The 22,357-nt window shown below is 41.6% G+C and overlaps 1 protein-coding gene across 7 annotated transcripts in view; it reads left to right on the forward strand.

The window, feature by feature from the left end:
* Positions 1-6,668, forward strand: part of EYA1 (EYA transcriptional coactivator and phosphatase 1) — an 83,667-nt gene extending 76,999 nt beyond the window's left edge. For 4 of the 7 annotated variants that reach the window (XM_075141665.1, XM_075141666.1, XM_075141668.1 and 1 more), the window contains one exon: positions 5,888-6,668. In XM_075141665.1, the coding sequence (XP_074997766.1) occupies positions 5,888-5,968 (81 nt within the window). In that variant the 3' untranslated portion in view covers positions 5,969-6,668. The remainder of the gene's footprint in view (positions 1-5,887) is intronic. The other 3 variants (XM_075141667.1, XM_075141670.1, XM_075141671.1) reach the window with 1 other exon arrangement.
* Positions 6,669-22,357: the final 15,689 nt, after the last annotated feature.

The following is a 22,357-nucleotide window of genomic DNA, read 5'->3' on the forward strand; positions in this document are numbered from 1 at the left end:
ATGTCCTTCATTCATGGAACATCCTGAGTCAATACAACAATAGAAAAAATAAAGGACACATTTAAAATCTTTTCATTATTGTCATTATTGTAAAAATTCAATAATAGAAATTTTTTAATGCCATTTAAAAGATCGTTGCTCTTTTGAGAAACATTTTTAGGATAGACTGTTTTTTCATAAAATGCTTCTTTTGATTGATGAAAATAAATACAATACACTGAGGAAACCGCACGCTCTTACGTTTCATGTAGCACGGGAGAAGCCATGGTATCAACACCTTTGTTTAGCCGTCTCTTCCAGCAAAATATTTTATAAGGCAATTAAAATTCTCAGGACGTTTGCGTTGCAGACTGAGGAATAATCGCACCCTTCTGAATCAGTTCAGCCCACAGCCAGCGTGGCTGTAACGCCAGGGTTCACGCGGAGGTTGCTACCTTCGGATCAGCTTCCCCGGGAAAAGAGGGAGAGGAGGGGAGAGAGAAACGGGTGTGAGCGCCGAGGGGTGCTCGGGACGGCTGCCGGCATCCGTGCGGGTGCCGTGTGGGTCCGAGCCGCCGCCTCCGAGTGCCACGGCAGTGACACAGCTATTCGCAGAATAAGTTTCTGGGGTTTTCTGCCAGACGCTCCATTGTCTTGGCATTCTGTTTTGCTTTGCTTTGTTTTGTTTTGTGTTTTGTGTTTGTTTTGTTTTGTTTTGTTTAGTTGTGTTGTGTTTTGTTTTGTTTTGTTTGAGCTCATCTTTTGCCTTTGCCTTTGGAGACACGGTTGCGAAATACTTATAAGGCAGGAAAAAAAACAACTCCTGAGTTTTTCTACTTAGGAGAATCCTCCAAAGGATTTCTAATTTGCGAGAGGAGACAAAGGAGGAGGCTCTCTGCACTGAGGAGCTGGATTTTACATCAGGTGATTCGGGAGAGCCTGGGCAAATTGGCTTCTCCCTTTGTCTCCAGAATGGTCATGCTGCCTCGGAGGGGAATTGGGAGGAAAAATCATAAATCTTTGCGGAGCAATAAATAGAATATAAATGGGTATCCAATATGCCACTGCTTTTAAGCTCACAGTCACACTGTGCTGGTCAGGTTTGGGGTAGGAAGTAAAGACGACCGCTTAGCAAATCTGGCAGGAACACAATAAAAATACTGTGAAAGATGACAGAAACTGATGAGTTTTCTATTCAAATCCATGGCAAATCTCAGGAGCAAGATTTTTGTATAAATATATAAGGGAAAGAGGATAGTCTGCACTTTTCGGTGTTGCCGTCAAAAAATGGCTTTGTTTTGCACATTTATTAATAGAAACACCTTATTTTGTTGAATAAAATAGTGGAAGTTCTGTTCTTTTAGTAAATACGCACTGAAAAATAATATTGCTTCTCTTTCAGAAATAAAATACCTTAATATTTTAGGTTGTTTAATAATATTATAATTATTAGATTTACTAAATTCATAATTTCACTTTTCGTGCTTTTTACATGCTTTTTACAAACAAAATTCAAACTTTTGACATCATATTTCATTTCAAAATGTCGTCACAATTAAATAATTTAAAAGTTCATAAATGTATTTATTACCAAGTATCATCTACAGAACAATTAATGTTTTTTAAAAGACAAAAGCTTCATATTTACTTGGAAGATATTGAAATATTACACAAAATCATTGTTTTACTACCAGTCTAGATGCGTATTCCTCCAATATGCAATAAGAAAAGCTTTCCTGTAGTTTCATTAGATACTAATGCATCCAATTACACCGCTTATTTATTAACAGTTAGCATTTGTCATCCATTCTCCCACAACAGCAAATGAGATATTAGCATTTTTCAGTGTGCTCAGAATAGAAGACACATGTTGTACATGACACGTGTGCTAAGTGTTGGCAGGGATGGCTTTCTAAAGGCAATATTTAGTAAATATACTCTTGCCGGTCATTCGGTAAGAAAAAATGTACTTCTGTCTCATGGGTGTGTGCCACTTTTGACAGGGCTGAATAGCTGTGGATAAATGGGGCATGTTAATACAGGAATAGTGTATAAGGTTTTGTATGATAATTTTGTTACTTTAAATGTTTTAGTTTTGTACAATCTGTTGTTATCTTAGATAAGATGAAAATCACTGTACATGCCCTGTGAACACACATGCGTATATATGGACACATATGCGTGAGACTGTATATACATACACAAACGTATACATATAGATATATATAGATATGTATCGGGTTTGTTTCCCCTCCTCCTAGCAGCCTTTATAGCCGTAGGGTCAGACTGATAGAGATCTGAATCTGCCGCGTTCGGCCGTGCAGAGAGTGCCAGCGCAGATTCCAGCCCCGTGCAGCCGCCGCGTTCCTGGCGTGCTTTATTTCTTGGGAGTGTGCTGCTGGTCTTTTGACCTATATGCAGGAGAACTGAAAATAATTATAATCCTGAAGTTTACACAACCTCTTTGTTTTCATGGGACTCTCCAGAATCATTCCACACCTCACTCCTGTAACTACATGGAGTAAATGGAGGTATACTCCTTTCACAGACAGACATAAATAAAGCAGAGGACACTTAAGTGAATTTGAAATAGAAAGATATAGCCACAATAATGACCACTTAAAGTTTTGGTTTAAAATCTGACCATAAACAGCTGAGAGTAATCCAAAACTCGATATTGCATATGGGCATCTAGCAAGAATTGCTGTGATTTGATTTAGCAGAAGCTAAACCTTCTGTTAAATCAATCAGGGTCTTTAACTGCCCTAGCTGCCTGGTGTGTGTACGCTCTGTGATGCTGAGGTTGTTACTAGGGAAGCAGTATAATGCTGGAGCTGCATGAAGTGGGAGCTGGAAGCCAAGAATTTATTACTGCAATTCTCCGTATTCATTAGTTTGCTGTGTGACTTTGGAGGGCGTCCATGTCATTGACTCTTGGCTTCTGCAGAGACACTATGCAAAGGCAGGTGTCCACCAAACTCTTCGCCACACCACATCTTAGCTATGCTCTTTACATCTCCCTGGCTTGGTGGTTGAGGCAGAGCTGGTGCCAAGTTGACTGAGAGAAGCAGGGAGCTATGGCTGGCTGGCAGGGAGAGCAGGTAGGTCCCACCTGGCAGGGGGCTTGTGAGAGAGGAGGGAAACTGCAGCGAGCCAAGAAAGGAAGGCAGCACTGCTGAGCACCTTCGGCCAAGTGCAGTCGGCTGGCAAACACTGCACGGACCTGCTGCAAGCACAAACCTGTGCCCCTTTGTCCTTGATGTAATACCCCTATCAGATGTTATAAATTCTGCCAGGAAGATCTCGCAGCCTAAATAAGAGATAAGTGCACAGAGGCTTTTGTAGAGTCCGGAGAACAGCATGATTAGGAATTTTTATTTTGTTTTGCTCTTGGTGGCTCATTTCCTGAACATCATGCAAGAAATGAATCTTTAGGAAAGATCTGAGTTGGAAAGCAGCAGTGTCTGACCTGACAGTGCAGAGGACAGACTATCTGTATAATGTAACAGGGGAGACATTGGAATGTGGAGTTGTAACTGAGAGAGCTAATTGCATTTAGCTTCTGTTGCTGGTGGAAGCATAGAGACAGTACAGTGGAAGTCTAGATTGAAGATGTAGAAATAGTAGGTGTCATAGTCAGTGTTTAACACTTCCTTCTTAAGGAAAGGATTAATCTATAAAAGTGTTTTGGAAATATCATAAGCGTTTTTTCCAACAACATCTCAGTTGTCTCTGAATTTGTTTGTTTTTTTGTTTTGTTCTCTCCATAAGCAGCTATTGCTCATGCATTTATCTTCAAGCTGAGATGTAGTCAGCTGTTTCTCAAGACTTTGTAACAATCTAGAGTAAAGCGAAGCAGAACAGAAACTCTTCCAATGGTGCTTCCTTGTGGGTCATTTTATTTTCTTCCTGAAGAAATCTCTTTGCTCTAAAAGCTAGGCATACTCTGAATGTTGTTGCATCCATATTACCTTTTAATTCAGATCAGGAGTGACATATCGAAGCAGACCTTCCAGTCATTCCCCCTCACTATGCTTTGCTTAACATCCTGGACTGGTTTTAGGGGAGAAAAAAAAAACAGATTTCTTTTGGATAGAACTTAAGAACAATATATTGTCCAGGTGCTCACCAAATGCTCTCCAACTGCTAATGGGCACTTTTTCCATGATGGCAGATTAGAGCTATTCTGAAGTGAAAACCCTGAAACATGGGCAGGGGTACTCAGCACCACCTCCTTCACTCTGCAATCCCTCTCATTGTGCAACTCAACTTGCTAACACTTGTCCTTCGTTGGGTGCGCATTTTCCAGATTCCTTACAGTGTTCCCTTGCTGATCATGTGCAACTCTTTAGTCTTGCTTATTAATATTAATTAATTCAGTATAATTTTCTCTGACCCTCGCAAGAGCAATCAAGCAGTTGATTGTTCCTTAACAGTTGCTATTTGATTTCAGAGATACTTGCTGCTGCTTACATGGTTACGTTTCTTTTAAAAATCTCTGCTTTATTCTGTAAATTCAACCCAATTCATCATCACATCATTATCTGGATTGAAGCAGCATTCTTCTAAAAATAATAATTATTTATACATTGACAGATGTTTACCTGAGCTTCTAAAGACAAATTTATGATAGGCTCTGTGCTAAGGTGTTTGTCTTCTGAGATAGGTATAAGGTGAAATTATAGGGCTTACAGTAAATGTCCATCTGGAAACAGAGAGTTTTACATCGTTTTCAAAATTGTTCTCTAACTTAAAATTTAAGAAGACCTGAATGAAAAAAGGAGGTCAGTGTAGAAGTGGTAATCAAAAGAGATGGAGTTTTGCCACCGATTTCAGTAGAATTAGGAATTCACTCAGGAAGTGCTGAAGGAGGATGAAGAAAGCCTCTCTGAGAAGTTATAGATAAAATGCTTGGGGAACTCAGAAGCTATTGTGGTAATAAATTGCTTTGTGGTTTGCCTCCTAAAGATGCCAGGACACAAGCTGACCCAATGAAAAGGTGAACATGATTATGTTAGCCTTCAGAACATTGTTGAATTGAAACTATTTTCCCATGGGATTTATAGAATATTTTCCTGATGGTTATCTTTTTTTATTTATGCAAAAGTTCTTGCTGACACTATAATCCCTGGTTTAGAGTATAAAGATAGTTCTTAATCAGATTTTACCCTTCATGGATGAGGTAATGTGTGCTTTTTCCTGGTATTTGTGTTTTTGGTTTATTCATGTTCTTTGCAAGTGTATTTGTGCTCCAGACAGATTTTATTACAGCTAATAGAAAAAAAATATATATTTATTTTAAAATTGTCCCATATGGGAAAGGTATTTTAAGACCAGTGCTAACAATGAGCAATGTTATACAAACCACTGGGATAAAATTCCTTTCAAAGTGATGTGAGCAACACATGAGCTATTCTGAATCACCGTGGCTATATTCTTAACTCACCTGCCAGGGATAGTTCCACAAGGAACAAACACGTTTTGATAGTAAATAATACTTTCACTTCCTTTATTTTTTGGTTTTTTTTAATCAAGTTCTGTCCCTTCCTCAACCTACCCACATGCTTCATGTATAGGTTATTTTTCTTAATTTTTTTCTAGAAATAATATTTTCTTCTGCAACGTGCTGAAATCTGTTTTTCTTATAAAGAGATGAGAAACCCCTCCCTTCCTTATGATCTTCTGGCATGTTTGCTGTTGTTCCTGTTGGTAAATAGATTTGCTATTCTTGAGAATTGATGCTGAGGGGGTGGGTCAGAGAAACCAGAGATAAACATGAAGGGCTCAAGGTTTTAGGAGCTCTTTTTCTCTCCTCGCAGTGTTCCCTTATCCTTGCGAAAGACAATGGGTGGGTCTAAATACCAGAATGCTTGGGGTTATTTTTACATGTTGTCTGTGCTGTTCACAGCATGCTATGCCATTTTGGAGGATCTCGAGCCACTCTGACCTTATGGCCCTTCACCATGCCTTGGAACTGGAGTACTTGTAGCAGCTCAGCAGCACTTTGAAACCCCAGAGCCTCCTTCTGCCCGTGGACGGGATGCCTGTGTCTTGTGTCAGCATTGGACTACAGAACTTTGTGATTTCAACATGTTGACGTACAGCTGCAATTGGTCTTAACCCTTGCCCTTTCAGTAAACGGAGGAGCATGTCTTTTTCTTCAGAACAGCTGTTGACTCTGGTACTGCGAGTCCAATGAAAATAAGCCATGCAAATGTTTGAACAGCTCATCTGTACCGTATTTGCTACCAAAAAGAAATAGAGAAGGAAAATTAAAAAAGGAAATAAAAGGTTCATACCTGTGAAGAAAAAAAAGGACCTGCAAATGCTTTGTAGTTTTTAGACTCTTCAATGTGACACACACCGTTTCTTCAACACAGCAAACTTGATTGCACAATGAAGACTGAGATTTTTCAAAATACCAGTGGAGTAATTTTCTTGTAAAGAAGGTTTACTTTTTGGTTTCTCATACCCAGGGTACTCTGTACATCTTTACTTATTTATGAACAGACTATATTTTGACATCATATAACTGAGGATATGTATAATAGGATTAAAGGCTATTATAAGCCTTTGCCTTATGGTACAGCAACTACTTTTGATTTTAGCACATTACAGAGTAGTTTAAAATATGTCTAATTTAAACTAATAGGTACATCACTGAGACAATCATGTACAGGAAGAATTTTTTGTGTAAATTTGTAATAATGAATGATTCTTTTACATATTGTTAAGGTAAATGCTATTGAAAGATAGTAATGCCTTGTTGGTGAAGAATGAGGCCACATGTGCACAAACTGTTGTGCAGTGCCTTATCAATGTGTTGGATATAAATATGTAGATAATGGATTTTTTTAGATAAATTTGTCAAGACCAAAAGCATGGATGTCAAGTGTCAATAAGAATTGGGTTTTGTTCTTCTCAGCTGTTTCTCTACCTTTTTCTTCTCTCACCTTCTCTGGTTATGAAAAGATTGATTTCTTTCCCCCCACGAAGGAGATATAGATAAAACACAACTGAAGAGGAGTCCTTTGCTGTCTTCTGTTTCCTCTTTTAAAGTTAACATATTAACCCTTTTTTAAAGTATTGAAAAATGCATTAGGAGATTCGTTCCATAAAGAAATAAAGAGAGAACACAAATATATTTTAAGACATGACTTAAACTGGAATCTTGGTACCGAATAATTTTTGTCTCATCCAAAAATGAAGGAAACTATCATCATCGTTATTTTTAGAAATTAGAAATGGGAATATTTCGGAGAAATTGAACAAGAATACTCATATACATTTAAGTTTTTTAATCCTCTTCCACCAGGAGTCAGATTTTCCTAAGATATAACATCCATTGCCGGCAATGGAAATACTGAAATAGTTATCACCAAGGAGTTAAATTTGCTTTTGTCTATACCCATTTACAGGACAAACCTAGACTGTGTCTGTCTGTGACTTGTGACTTTTCTAATCTTGAAGGCCATGAGCTACTTGGTCAGATAAACTGTTAGTCTGACTTTTCGGCTTGAATTGTACCAATTCCCTTTACCCCATTTAAATCTCTTCATTAAAAAGAAGCCTCGGCTTTGTTGGTTCATTCTCCAGCTTTTCTTCTTGTTTTCTTTTGCTAAAAACACCAGCCTTGAAACAGCTTCCTGCAAAGCTACAAAGCACCAATGTAGCTACACAACAACATCCTTCTCTATTGGAGGAATCATATTGCTGCTAGAATTCAATGTTTGTGGATTGCTTTATTACCAACAGAGAGGTTTTTATCCTACCAAGACTTGCACATGTGCTTTACTTTACCCAATATGAGTGCTGGAATTCACACAGTACTCACATACGTACATAAAGCACGTTGTGAGTAGTTTTTAGAATTGAGACTATAATTAGCCTTTTTTTTCCTCAAGCAAAGTAGACAGTGATGGGAGGTTGGTTGTCTTTTTTTTTTTTTTTTTGGCTCTTTTCAATTTTTAGTCATTCGCGGACTGAAAGAAACAAACAGTTTATCTGGGCCTTATTGTACAAAAAGTGTGTTGTGTCCACAATTGTGTACAGAATTTTTCTTCATTAATTTTGTTTTAAATTAATAAAATTGATTTGTGAACGTATTAAACAATTGTCTCGTATGCAAGTCTATGATATTTCTGCCCTCTAGATCGGGAACAAGGAGACTTCTCTCATCTCTTTGCTGTCACAAGGCAGAAGTTTTTCACCTGCTTGTGCCCAGCTGAGACGTTAAATAGGATAAAAAATATTTGCATCTAGTTTACAAAAGGCTCAGTTAGATGGACAGCAGTTGTTTTGCTTATCAGCAGGAGCTAGAGAAGGTCAGTACAGAATAGGGACTTGGTGCATGGTGTCCTGGAAGTGTGTGCCTAAGTGACTCATAGAAGTACATGCCTGAACATTAGGTGCCGCAGTGCCTCTGAATGTCATCCGAAGCAATCCATGCCATGTGCTGAATGGATGAGTCCCATTGTTCAGACATCTCACTCAGGGCTACAGCAAGTCTCCCATCCCCTGAGGATCTACAGGCCTGAACATCTCTGGGAATTTGTCTTTTGCAAGCACGGAGCAGGGCCACCCTTTAAATCAGAGGAAGAGTGGCAGTGTCCACCATTTTATAGCAGACGTTTTGTTGTAGACCCATGAAGTATTGGTCCAGAGTGTGGGTTTGATTCACTCTTCTAAGGAGAGGGAGGGGACATACCCAAACCCACATCTCGCCTTCCACGAGTTTATCCTAATCAACTTTTAGACTAATCTGCCCAAGAAACATCCTCCACTCCTCCTGGTACTGCTGTGCCACCCTGCACGAAGGGATTAGTTGAGCCAGAGACTGCAGAAAAGAAGTCAGTGAACCAAAAAGTGAGTATGGCTGCACTGAAGGGAAAAGCAGGATCAGCCGGGAGGAGAAAATGTCTCCATCAACCATGTGTGGTTGTTTTGCAGTGGCTGGTGAAGAGCCCTCTTTGCTCCTCTGCCCATGAGTGAGAGCCTTGAATGGAGGCTGGTGGGCACTTGTCCTCACTTTCTGGTCTAGTGAGACCTGGGTTTTGTTGCTATGTTGTGGTACAGCTTCAAAAGGAGAGATGGAGTGCCGCAAGCTAAGAAAGGCATGGCTTAGTCAAGTATGGGTTTGTGTCTTCTCAGAGGGAAAAGGAATTAAGTCAGCATAACTTCTTTTTGTCCAATTATAACAGTAGTGACCAAAAGGAGTGCATTGCACCCATTCCCTGCATGGCGTAGAATTAACTGATGTCTGCCATGTTTTCTAAGCAACTTGATCTTACTGGTGTCTGAGGTGCTGGAAGTGCCTGGCAAGTCAGGTCCTTAGGAGATTTAGGAGAAGAAATGTCTACTTTCCAATTTTCTGATGGCCCTGGCAGTGAGCTGGGAACCAAGACTGGGCATATGTAAAGAGGTGAAACAACTAAATGCAAACATCTCTTAACTTCACACTGCAGTATCTGATAATTTTAGGTAAGGAACAGGATGATAGTTTCAGTGTAGAGTCTGCCTGAGTCTCACTTTAGGTAACTTGAATTCTTTCTGTATCTAGCCTTTTAGCATGTCCCTCAGTCCCGTGGAAGAAGTAAATAACCTGAATAAAAGGTTATGGGCAACAAACTAAGCTGTAGTATTATCAACCTCCATGTACCAAACACCTTTCCTTTCTTGTATATCTTTTGCTTTTCCTCCAACAAATGTTTACTTGGGGTTTGCTGCAGTGTAGCTTGTTCTTTGGCAGTGCTTGTTGCAAGATTTCCAGTCCCACTATGTGTGAAGGACTCCATTCCACTATGCTACCAGGTGCCAGAAATTCCCTTAGGAAGTGGCTTACCCTCAAAAGGCTCAAAGTGGAGTTTTCTCTGCTACAGAAAAATTGAACAAATTCTTCCAAACAGTAGAACTCTGGAACAAGCATAGTGGCTGTAATTCCATGAGGTTTTGCAGTTTGCTTCTGCAAATGATAAACAAAGCCTCTGAGGTTTGCTGTTTCTTGTGATTACTAGGATAGAGGTCTTTTGGAGACTGAAATCCCCTTTCCAGCCGGTCAGCTCTACAGCTGTCACCTCCCCTCGGTGCACTGAATGCAATGCTGAGGTGTGCTCCTGCGCTGCCCATGAAAATGCACTGACTGTTCTATTGAACTCGTTTTGGAGGTTTTGGTGTTTAGGTTGGTGGATGATCACAATGTTTTAAAGACATCCTCCTTCATCATTTCTTTTGATCTCAGATTAGTCTTAAACCAAGAACATGAAATTGCAAGTGTTGCTTAGCTCCAAACATTTGCTGCCAGAACCCTGGAAGGCCTGTAGCTAAACATTATCTGACATTACCAGTGGAGGCTATGTAGTCTAAATATTCTACAATGTGAATCAGCTCCTTTGATACATGAATACACATACTCGTATTAAAAAATGTTGCCTCAGGTCCCTCGTTTATTTTAAACTTTTGCATCTTAAAATGATTATATGTACAGTACTATTGTTTTTGAGGCAAAAGAAGCCAGATGCAATATATTATTCTGCTGTAATCCATTAGAGCATTGAGTTTACAGTGGCAAATCACAATTACAGCTTTACAAACTTTTACTTATAATGTGAAGATGAAATTGAGCTTTTTGTTTATATTTCCATCCCTTTCTTTTAAAGCTGACAATGTAACAAATGAAAGCAAAACCAAGACCAACCAAGGAACTGCTTCTACGTATTTGGCACCGCCATGGAAGTTGGATGCTCAGAGTTAAATTGTGTCTATCTGTTTTCAGTGCAGCACAAGTGGCGCCAGTCCACTGCAATAGGCACCTAAATCCCCTCCGAAGTCAATGGCTTTCTTTTCTGAGCCTCTCAATGCCGAGAAAAATTAATTCTTTTTTAAGGAACTTCATATGAAGACTCTACTTAAATCAAAATCTTGTAAGAAAGCAGGGATTCCTGTAGATTGAAGGGCATCATGTTATGGTGTAGGTGGCTCATAAGTTTGGTGTCTGCTTTTTGAAACATGTCAGTACTGCTTGAATTTTCCATTTCTTAGATGCTCACTGATAACAATGTTCAGCTGTAATAGCTTTAGTTCTAAGAATAAAACGCATCAAAATCATTAGAGCTATGTAACTTTGAGGTAGTGCTAAGAAAGTAAAACTAATAATAGTAATGATTATTTATGTCTTTCATGACTGGAAAGCATGCTCAGTGAGTGGTATCTTTGCCTCAAAAATGCTTGCAATGCAAGCCAATAAAATATTGTTAGAAATTCTCTTTTGCCTTTTCCTTCAAATTTCTGCTTCTCTCAGTGTTGTGATTCTTAAATTCTGCCCTGCAACATGAGTAGAGGATGGGTGTCAAGAGACATGTTGGTTTGTGTCATATGCTAAGGGAGAGGCACAGTCCTGCACTGGCCTTCCTCTGTTCTTTGTCAATGGCGTTTTTTTGTCGTTCTCCTTTTAGCCAGGGGCTGTCTGTAACAAAACCACCCAGTTCTCTTGTGCCGGCAAAGGGCTAGAAGAAAAAGGGAAAAGCAAGGGAAAACAGTCAGCTCCCAGGTTGGAAAAAAAGGGAGAAGTGTGAGGGTTGCAAGGCTCCAAAGAGGGTCTGTAGGTAACCAGGGAGGGTCACTGAGTGGAGCACCCAGCACTCCCAGGTGGCCTCCCAGCAGCTGCCCAGTGCTCTGCCCAGGGATGTGATGGGACAAGGGACTGGTGAGAAGGCCACAGTAGGACATGGAAATCTGTGGGGTATGTGTCCTGGAGTCCCTCCACAGCTTGTGTGAACTGTGTTGTCAAGCTTGGTTAAAATTAAAATGGTGTGTCATTGAGCTTGTTGACTGACCGACTTTAAAGCAAATGGTTTGCAACAGAAACACCCCTTATTCTCATTCTCCATCAGTACTTTGAGAGATTACTTTTGCCTATCCAAATCATCCTTCTTTATAGCTGTTTGTCGGCATTTCATTTTTTATTAGTGCAAATAAACTTTCACATTCTCACACACTGGGGAAAAATATATTTTTCATTCTGTACTAATATTCTACATTGCCATTTCTGGTTTTTAAGTGGCTATTAATTCCTACTAATGGTGTTAGAATAACAGTGGAAGGAAAACAAAAGATTTGGATTTATCCAAAGGAAAATACAGCTCTGCCAGCTCTCATGGAAGCCACACGACGTTGCCAACTAACACCTTGTGGAAGTCGGCCCAAGGCACAAGTAAGTATGTTATTAGCGATCTGCCCTTTCCATTGCTTCACCACCACTGGCAGTTATTTTGCTGGGAAGAGGTATTTGTGGCTTGGGGTTTGTTTCTCACCCGCAATTTGAAATCTTTTGCGTGGACTGCTGACTACTACTCCCCGAAGGGCTGGCCTTTGACACTGTGCTGTTTCCAGTCTTATGTATAGATGCAGCATTATTTTCCAAAGTGAGAACTAAAGCGTTTGCAAAGGAAGCCCCAGTCTGCTTCATTTTCTTCATTGCCAACTGATGTCAGATTTTACATGGAAGTGATCTAGAGATTGCATTAAACTGAGTAGCTGGGACTGCAGAGACAGGAGATATAATGCAGAGGCGGTGGAGAGTGGTTAGAAAGAGAAAGAAAAAAAAGTAATTTGATTTGAAAAATGTGAGATAATAAATCTGGGGAAAAATAATCCAAAGCAAGGAGTGGGAAAGAATGATGAGTTGCCCAGCATGGAGTGAATTAACTTTACGTTTAGGAAAGCAAGTTTCATTTCTTGGCTCTGCCACAAAACGACCCAGGCATGTTGTTTGGGTCTCAGCCCAAAAAAGGCTCGGACTCAGCAAAGCTAAGTGTTGCTGTGGCTGGCCACCAACGGGGCATCCAGAGCTTCAGCTGGGCATGCGTGCTCTCCATGGAGAGAGCTGGGAGCCTCGGTGAGGAGCTGCTGAAGCCAGCTACCAGCACCAGAGCTGTGCACGAAATCGTGCCCTCACTGGGAGCTTGGGGACTACATCTCGCCCTTTGACTGACGGCTGGGAGCCCTTTCCCGTGCAGGAGCGGAGGCTGCCCGGGCTGAGGCACATGGCAGGAGGTGCCCCGCGTCCTGCGCGGCTCCTGCTGCTCACCCTCTCTGCAGAACCTTAGTGATTAGTGACCACTCGCACAGGATACAGGTGTCTTTAATCCAAGTCCGCTTTCAACCCTATCCAGATCTATGTGTTGTACTCCTAGGAGGCTGCCTGCTGTTAATGTTCTCGGAGAGTCAGAGGATTTTTGTGGGAGCGGAAGATGACAGGAGAGAGGGAGCGAGTGAGCATGCAGACTCGCAGAGAAACAGACGAGGATGGTGTTTGCAGAGCAAGAATGCTTTGCCTCCGTATAGCTGCTTAATGCAAAAACCAGAAGGTCCTGGGAGCTGGCACTTAGCTCGGGGCTCCCACCTCTGAGGCATGCACTCACACCGCCGAGTTACAGTCGTGCCCTTTGCTCTCTTCAGCAAAATTCACTGGGTGGGCTGAAACAGATTCAGCAGGAGACAGTGACGATACCTGTTTTCCCTCCTCTCCAGAGTAAACAAATGCAGTTCTCGGTACAAAGATGAGGAACTGAATAGAAACAAAATCATGACATTCCCTTTTACCTCAATAAATGCTATAATTCCAGAAGGGATTATTAACCTTGCATTAAATTCATCTTCCAGCTCCTGAATCTATCTATGTAGTCATTATTTATATGTGACTCACTAAAGATTCAGTAGAGCATCTCTGTCATAGATATCAGAGGTCTACTTACATGCCATTTGGTACTTGTCATTAATTTGGGGTCACAGGAGGTTAGTCCACTAATATCTCCACTACACAGCAGGTAAATCCTCTAGGACTGCTCCTGCTATCTTCTTATAAAATGAGAGTTTGAAATTCAATTAAAAAGGCTCAGATTTATCCCCAGAAACAGCCTTCCTGGAGCTCTTTGTTTTAAGACAGAAAGTATTTGAACAGGAATTGAAAAACCCCTTAAACTATATATTTAGTTGTCTAGAAGACAGGGAAAGCTCAGCAAACTAAAATGAAAACAGAGGTAATCAAGGTTGCAATATCCCTTTTAAATGGCAATTGAGTGGAAAAAAATAAATTCTTGTGAATGTTAGCAATCCTTTTTTGTGTTCTTACAATCCAGCCGAAATCCATCCTTCTGTAATCCTTTGGTCCAGCATTTCTTAAATACTTGCTGTTATGCCACTTGATTCCTCTCCCCATTGCTCCAGTTGCTGTGTGAACCAGCAGGTCTGAGGATTTTGCTGAGGGTCCTTGGGCATTTCCCTGCAAAGGCCCAAACCAAGAGGTGGGTGCGCAGAGTAGGTAACAGAGCCAATGTTAATATCTTCTTGGGCGTGAAGGTGCTCTTGTTACCATTGGCTGTTCTTGCTTAACATTGGAAACAGACTAATATATTTGCATGTTAAATGACAGCTGAGAAGTTCAGTTTCTGAACTATTTTTTGTAATTTTCTTTCTTACAGATAACCAGAATTGGAATTTATTTACGGTGGCCGTAACTGTACTTCCATTGAAGACAAACACTGAATTTCCATCAAAACCTGAACGTAAACTGTCTATTACAAATCCCAGACATTGGGTCACCCATCGGTTTCTATAAAAGTTATGGGCATCTGTGCAGATCTGTAAATGTAGCAGAGCCTGAAAGCTTATTGGCATTTTTGCTTAATATTTGCGCTTTTTTTCCACTAGGAATAGAAACGAGACAAACCTGATGATTGCTATGGTGACCCGAAGTCAGAGCTTTTTCTGAAGACTTTCATTGGATTCTTGAACCTTGTTTTGCTTGGGAATGTGGTTTGTTGTTATTTCCCCCTTCAGGCTGAGCAGTCCAAGTCCTGAGCTGGGCTGCTGGGTAATGAGAGAAGATACTGACCTCATGCTCCTTGGTTAGGTGGTTTTTTTTTTTTGACACCTTTTCACCCACATTTGTCTGTGAAGAACTGATCTTCTATGATCCTGTTCTTGCCATTTTAACTTCTTCCTACTGGGTGCAATGTCCTCCTCCACATTCAATGATACCCCAATGTTTTAAACATTGACATCTGAGACAGAAGATATTTAATACTTCCATAATAGTATATAATACATTTCCTTCTGTTCTGAGATGGAGAATACTGTACCTGAAATGTGCAGAAAAAGTTACAGTTCAGATACTAATATTTTCCACAGACTTCTAATTACTCTTTCATCTCTACCAAATATAGAGTGATGTTCAAACCTTGTGTAGGTCTCTGGCAGGACTTTGAACGGTTATGTTGCCTCTGGTCAGGTTTCTAAAAACCATTCTAGTAATTCTGAAAACATGCTGGCAAAAGGAGTCTGTTCCACAAGACACCGGTTTAATTCTTAGACAGTGGCTTTCTGCTGAATATTTGTGGTATCGTTCTGAAGTGTGGAAGTACATGGGATTTCTAAACCCTCAGTTTCCTGGTGGGAATAGTTCTGGACAGATGGTTTTACTATCCAGATGACAAACTAATTGCCAATAATTTTGTAGAAATAAAAATCTTATTTGAAATCGTGACCTAATTGTTATGTAAAAGAATAGACTATTGTAAATGCTTCATTGTGTAACATAAATCTGAAGATGAGCTATGAATGCTGCTTTCAAATCAGTCTGTTAATTAGACTTTATTAGACTTGTAGGTGAGATTCAGGGGTTTGTGTTCATTCAGAGGCATAAAGCATAGAGAGATTTTGGCTCTCATAGATGGAAAAAAATTTAATCTACTCCTTTCTAACTGGAAATGAAAAGTAGACTCCCTTCAATCATACTTTGAATCAAAAATGAGGGACAGCTGCAGTCTGAGGTTAAATCCAATTATTCCCACAATTCAGTAAAGAGATTGAGATTTGGATTTTGGCCCTTTGTTTTACTAATCCACCTAAATAACCAAATGACATTGCTTTTTGTCTACGAGAGGGTAACTAAGTAAGAAAAGCTAACCAAGATGCAGTATGTTTGTGGCTGAACTGGTACATGAACATCCTAAAACACGTGTAACAAGTATGCCCTAGATCTCTAACCCCTGTGTTTCCATTCCCAGTCACTCGGATTTCACTTCCAGAATCAGTTGCACAGTTAGTATCAGTGAGGGTATGAGGAGTTCCCAAACGGACCCAGGGCCACCACGTGTCCTTCCCACCCATCTTCACATAGACAGTCGTGAACCTACTTTTATGCAGAAATCGGTATTTTAGCCACCAATCACCTTCATCTTCTATCATATCACTCACAATGACACAATAAGTCAGGAAGCAGAGGCAGCAGTGTATGTGTCCATGCTCATCTTTCTCATTAACAGCCTCTACCCCATATAGGCAGTGAGTGCTCTGCCATAGCTGGGTTCAAGTTATTCCATATACAGCCATATTTCATGTATCTACAGAGTACATTCCTCAACTCCATTGGTCTTGGTCTTTTGGTATTGCATAATATTAATTCCCTACATTCACAGTCAGTGTAGTAATGCTGCAAGAATATGAACTGTGAAATGGCAGAGCTGTGGCTTGTTGTCATGGCATATTGGCTCTTCTACGCAGGTTGGATTCCTGTTTATTAAATTCAAGTCAAGTCACTGAGTCACATGTCAGGTCCTCATGTCTCATTCATTTTATATCTTCACTTGAAAGAGAATTTTCTGTTTCATCTTCATGTTCAGTGTTTTCCAAAGGTGGCCTGGGTAAAATAAACAAAATACCATGTATTTATGTCTATGGCTAGAAGAAAGCCTTTGTTTCAAACTCATTACAATACTCCTTAACAACAGTATGTAAAATTTTAGCCTGTCTAAACAATGCTAGGAGGAAACAATTGCATTAAGTGTAGAAATACAATTAATCATTGGTTCTCCGAAACATAGATTAAGCATGCTGTTAGTGATATAACCCATGAAAAAATAAACTACGGAGCCCTAGCTGTCAGAGTGTAACCAACTCTGACATCCTCATATATTCTTGTAAAACTACAGTGGTTTGTAGTTTTCTTTGCTGCAAAAAGGAAGACAAACAAATATAAATCGAAAGGCACAGCTATGATTTGAAATTACTCAGCCAAAAGTTGAACCCATACAACTGTGTCATTTTATTTATCCATCAGCACCAATGTTTTGTTCTGCCAGAACTCCCCAAACCCTCAACTCTGTAGCACAGACAGTAAATCCTAAAGAACCATGTTTTAGTAACAGTAAGTGGCACAGCTGCTGAAAAAGACCAAAGACCCAAAAAACCAAATAGGATAATGCTAAAAGCCTCTGCCCACAAACCTAGCTTGTGGTCTCTGCAACTTTGCCACAGCATTTCAGCATGCCAGATGCTGACTACATCAGTCTGCAAATATTCTACTATTCCTTCATTTAAGAGTTGTTGAGGTTGCTTGGTAAATAACAACCATTCTGGATCTTTAAAAATAAAATAAAAGCATAGGATAGGATAGGACAGGACAGGACAGGATAAGATAGGATTAAAAGCAGCAAAATAAATAAATGGTTTTGGTTGAATAACATAACTGATGGAAAGACAACAATCATTACTTAACTCCCAGAAACTAAGGGCAGCAGTTTGAGAGAAAGGGTCAGCCAGGCTAGGATAAATAATTTGGCTTAGAGAACACGTTGTGTGCCATGCCAGCACCTGTGGTTAAGTTTAGAGTCAATGTTAGCTGAAATATCTTGTAACAGTTTGGCTGGGGCTTAACCCATCTCTCTCCAGAGTGGGAAGGAGAGCAGGCAGTGCTCCACAGCGGGAGAAGACGGGCTCATCTGACTGCAGTGCGGCCATGTATGACCCTCTCCTGAATCAGGGATCTCCTTGCAGCTTGCTCCTCTGCTGCACTTGCAGGGACACCTGAGCCCCTTCAGAGCTAGAGCTAAAACTCTGGACACTGTGCAGAGTTGTACAGCTTGTGTATCCCCCAGACACTGCCTTAGCTCCCGTAGGAAGGTAAAGCATGAATACGGCCAGTGGCAAAAAGCCCCTATCCTTATCAACCGTTGCCCTCCAACCAATGCACATCATGGGAAAACACTTTTCAGTTCAAGCTGATACCTTTTGCGAGTCAACAGTATGGAAGGAGAACAGTGCAGCTCCAGTATCCAGGATGGCTGGGTTGTGTCTTCTGATTCGCCATGTCATGCTAAAGAAGTGACTTATCGACTCTATCTAATGTCTCTTATCTCTTAGTAAAGAAAATATCGTACACAAAACAGCTGCTGGGACACTGGTATGATTACAGTTGTGAAGCATTGGGTGCTTCTCAGACATACAAAAAAGGTCAAATGTTTTCGGTGGTGTCAGTATTTCATTGTATGTACATTTCCATTTTAATTGTGTGTTATTTCTATTATTTCAATTGTTTTATTTTCTTTACTCCCCACAGATCCCAGTGGATCAATCAGATGTCCTGATGTTTGTGAAATAGTCCACCTTCTTCTTCTTATCCTCCTCTTCCTCCTCCTGCTGCTGAATTTCCATGTCCCTTGTGGCCCACCTCTGGCTTTCCATGTGGTGTGCAGGGTGCAATAAAAGATAGAGCATACAGTCATCCTTGTTGGCCACACAGCAAAAGTCATGAAGATGACACTTTCTGCTCTCCCACCACTCTAAATTCGAGGCTGGTGGCTCTGCAGGGAGGAACCTCATCTCTTGTTGAATTTGGTAAGATATTGGGAGGAGAAATCCTCCTACAAGCAGAGCTTATAACTCCACTTCTGCCCTGGGCCACGGCTCCCACGTTGGCTACTGTCAAGGTGTGTGCCAGATACTTACAGCCCAGCAGCCTTTCACATTTCATGACATTTGAACTGGAATTGAATCCTAGAGCTACAGTGTCAGCTAAATAGTAAGGATGTTGTGAAAGGCTTGCTTTTGTCTGAAAGGAACGATCTAAGTGTGAGAGAGGGAAGAAAAAATAATTATACAGAAAAAGCTGCTTCAATTCCAGTGTTATTAGACCAGTTCTGAAGCCACTTTTCTCTCTCCCTTACCAAATATAATCCTAAACTGTTCATAAATCTCTTTTTCTTCCTCATGTTTTTCATGCCTGATTGGTTACCCAGTAATTGGGCTGGCTGGGCAAGGAGTGGAGGAGTTGATTATTTTGTTTTCCTCAGTATTTGTTTTTCTAAAACTGTGAGGATAAATGGAAAGGAAGTCTTGACAATATGAGCATTTGATTAAACAACTGTTAAAAATAATATGTAAACAGTTTTCTGTAACATTTGTTCTAAAATGTAGTATCTAGCAAGTCAGCTACATCTAAAGCTGTAAGCAGGTCTTAGTGATTTATCTTAGCAAGAGCTAGTGCTTTGCAGATTCTTCTGAAGGATGTAAAATTGTTTAATAGGGATTTATCCATTAAAGAAATGTGAACCTTTAAAGGCCTGTCAGGTGCTGGCATAGATTACAAACTCCATGAGCAAAAGAGAAGACATTACCCCTTCTACCAGCTGACTTCCACGTGTCGAAGGAGACACTGCCGCAGCAGCAGTGTCTAGGGAAAAGATTTAGCTTAGAAATCCTGCCTTCTCTCTCTTGGCTTTATTGTCAGCATTTTGTGTGGGCACCACAGCCTGGGTCTTTCAAGGAGGTTGGGATGAGAACACCCATCTCACTCAGGATGATGTCATTTCTGCCTTAATTCATGATAATACAATCAGCTCACGTGTTATAAATTGCCAAGAAGAATATGCTCAGGCTGTGATCCAAAAACGGTTTTGTTGGGGCTTTTTTCCCTGCTGAAAGGTAAATGAGGAGCAGGACTGGAACATGGAAGAACTACTCTAGATTTTCTGGAATATCTGGGTTTATCCAATTGCCTAATGCCTATTCTGCCTGTCTGGTTTCTAATCATTTTGGTTTAAATCCTACTTTACGTTTGATTTTGTTAAGTGTAATATTCCATCAATATTGCTGTATATTTTTTGTTTCCTATGCTTTGTGAGTCTAGGTTCTTCTGCTTGCAGTACAACTTAATTCTACTGGTATCTATGCTTGTCAGCTGGGGAACACTGAAAGTCTCTTATGCCAGGTGAAATTTTGCATTCCCATCTACCCACCTGCTCTACGCACCTATGGTCACTGCCCACCACACCTGTACTAGTCACACTCTTCTCCAGGCAAGATCTCACCCATCCCAGGTGCTGCTTTCATGCATCCCTCCTTCCTTCAGAGCATTCCCTTGGACTACCTTGGACTTGCGGAGGGCAGACTTTGGCCTGTTTAGGAGCCTGGTTGACAGAATCCCTTGGGAGGCAGTCCTGAAGGGCAAAGGAGTCCAGGAAGACTGGACATTCTTCAAGAAGGAAATTTTAAAGGTGCAGGAGCAGGCTGTCTCCATGTGCCGAAAGATGAGCCGGTGGGGAAGAAGACCGGCCTGGCTGCACAGAGAACTTTGGCTGGAACTCAGGAAAAAAATGAAAGTTTATGACCTTTGGAAGAAGGGGCAGGTCACTCAGGAGGACTACAAGGATGTCATGAGGTTATGCAGGGAGAAAATTAGAAGGGCCAAAGCCCAACTAGAACTTAATCTGGCTACTGTGGTGAAAGACAATAACAAATGTTTCTATAAATACATTAGCAACAAAAGGAGGGCTAAGATGAATCTCCATCCTTTATTGGATGTGGGGGGAAACATAGTGACAAAGGATGAGGAAAAGGCTGAGGTACTTAATGCCTTCTTTGCCTCAGTCTTTAATAGTAAGACCAGTTGTTCTTCGGGTACCCAGCCCCCTGAGCTGGAAGACAGGGACAGGGAGCAGAATGAAGCCCCCATAGTCCAAGGGGAAATGATTAGCGACCTGCTACACCACTTAGACACACAGGTCTATGGGGCCAGATGGAATCCACCCAAGGGTACTGAGGGAGTTGGTGGAAGTGCTCACCCAGCCACTTCCCATCATTTATCAGCAGTCCTGGCTAACCAGGGAGGTCCCAGTTGACTGGAGGTTAGCAAATGGACACCCATCTACAAGAAGGGCCGGACGGAGGATCTGGGGAACTACAGGCCTGTCAATCTGACCTTGGGGCCAGGGAAGGTTATGGAGCAGATCACCTTGAGTGCCATCACATGGCATGTACAGGACAACCAGGCGATCAGGCCCAGTCAGCACGGGTTTATGAAAGGCAAGTCCTGCTTGACTAACCTGATCTCCTTCTATGACCAGGTGACCCGCTTAGTGGATGAGGGAAAGGCTGTGGATGTTGTTTACCTGGACTTTAGTAAAGCCTTTGACACCATTTCCCACAGCATTCTCCTGGAGAAACTGGCTGCTCATGGCTTGGACGGGCGTAGTCTTCACTGGGTGAAAAACTGGATGGATAGCCTGGCCCAAAGAGTTGTGGTGAATGGAGTTAACTCTAGTGGGTGGCCAGTCATGAGCAGTGTTCCCCAGGGCTCAGCACTGGGGCCAGTTCTGTTTAATATCTTTATCAATGATCTGAACGAGGGGAATGAGTGCTCCCTCAGTAAGTTTGCAGACAACGCCAAGTTGGGCAGGAGTGTTGATCTGCTCGAGGGTAGGAAGGCTCTGCAGAGGGACCTGGACAGGCTGGATCGATGGGCCAAGACCAATTGTATGAGGTTCAACGAGGCCGAGTGCCAGGTCCTGCACTTCGGCCACAACAACCCCATGCAACGCTACAGGCTTGGGGAAGAGTGGCTGGAAAGCTGCCCAGAGGAAAAGGAGCTGGGGGTGCTGATTGACAGCCGGCTGAACATGAGCCGGCAGTGTGCCCAGGTGGCCAAGAAGGCCAATGGCATCCTGGCCTGTATCAGAAATAGTGTGGCCAGCAGGACTAGGGAGGTGACCGTGCCCCGTTACTCGGCACTGGTGAGGCCGCACCTTGAATCCTGTGTTCAGTTTTGGGCCCCTCACTACGAGAAAGACATTGAGGTGCTGGAGCGTGTCCAGAGAAGGGCAACGAAGCTGGTGAAGGGTCTAGAGCACAAGTCTTATGAGGAGCGGCTGAGGGAACTGGGGTTGTTTAGCCTGGAGAAAAGGAGGCTCAGGGGAGACCTTACCACTCTCTGCAACTACCTGAAAGGAGGTTGTAGGGAGGTGGGCATCCATCTCTTTCCAAGTAACCAGCAATAGGATGAGAGGAAACGGCCTCAAGTTGCACCAAGGGAGGTTTAGGTTGGATATTAGGGGAAATGTCTTCACTGAAAGGGTTGTCAAGCATGGAACAGGCTGCCCAGGGAAGCGGTTGAGTCACCATCCCTGGAGGTATTTAAAAGACGTGTAGACGTGGCACTTAGGGACATGGTTTAGCGGTGGACTTGGCAGTGTTAGGTTTACGGTTGGACTCGATGATCTTAAGGGTCTTTTCCAACCTAAATGATTCTATGATTCCCAGACAGCAG

Source organism: Calonectris borealis, chromosome 2 (genome assembly GCF_964195595.1).
Source record: "Calonectris borealis chromosome 2, bCalBor7.hap1.2, whole genome shotgun sequence".
Taxonomy (NCBI): Eukaryota; Metazoa; Chordata; class Aves; order Procellariiformes; family Procellariidae; genus Calonectris; species Calonectris borealis.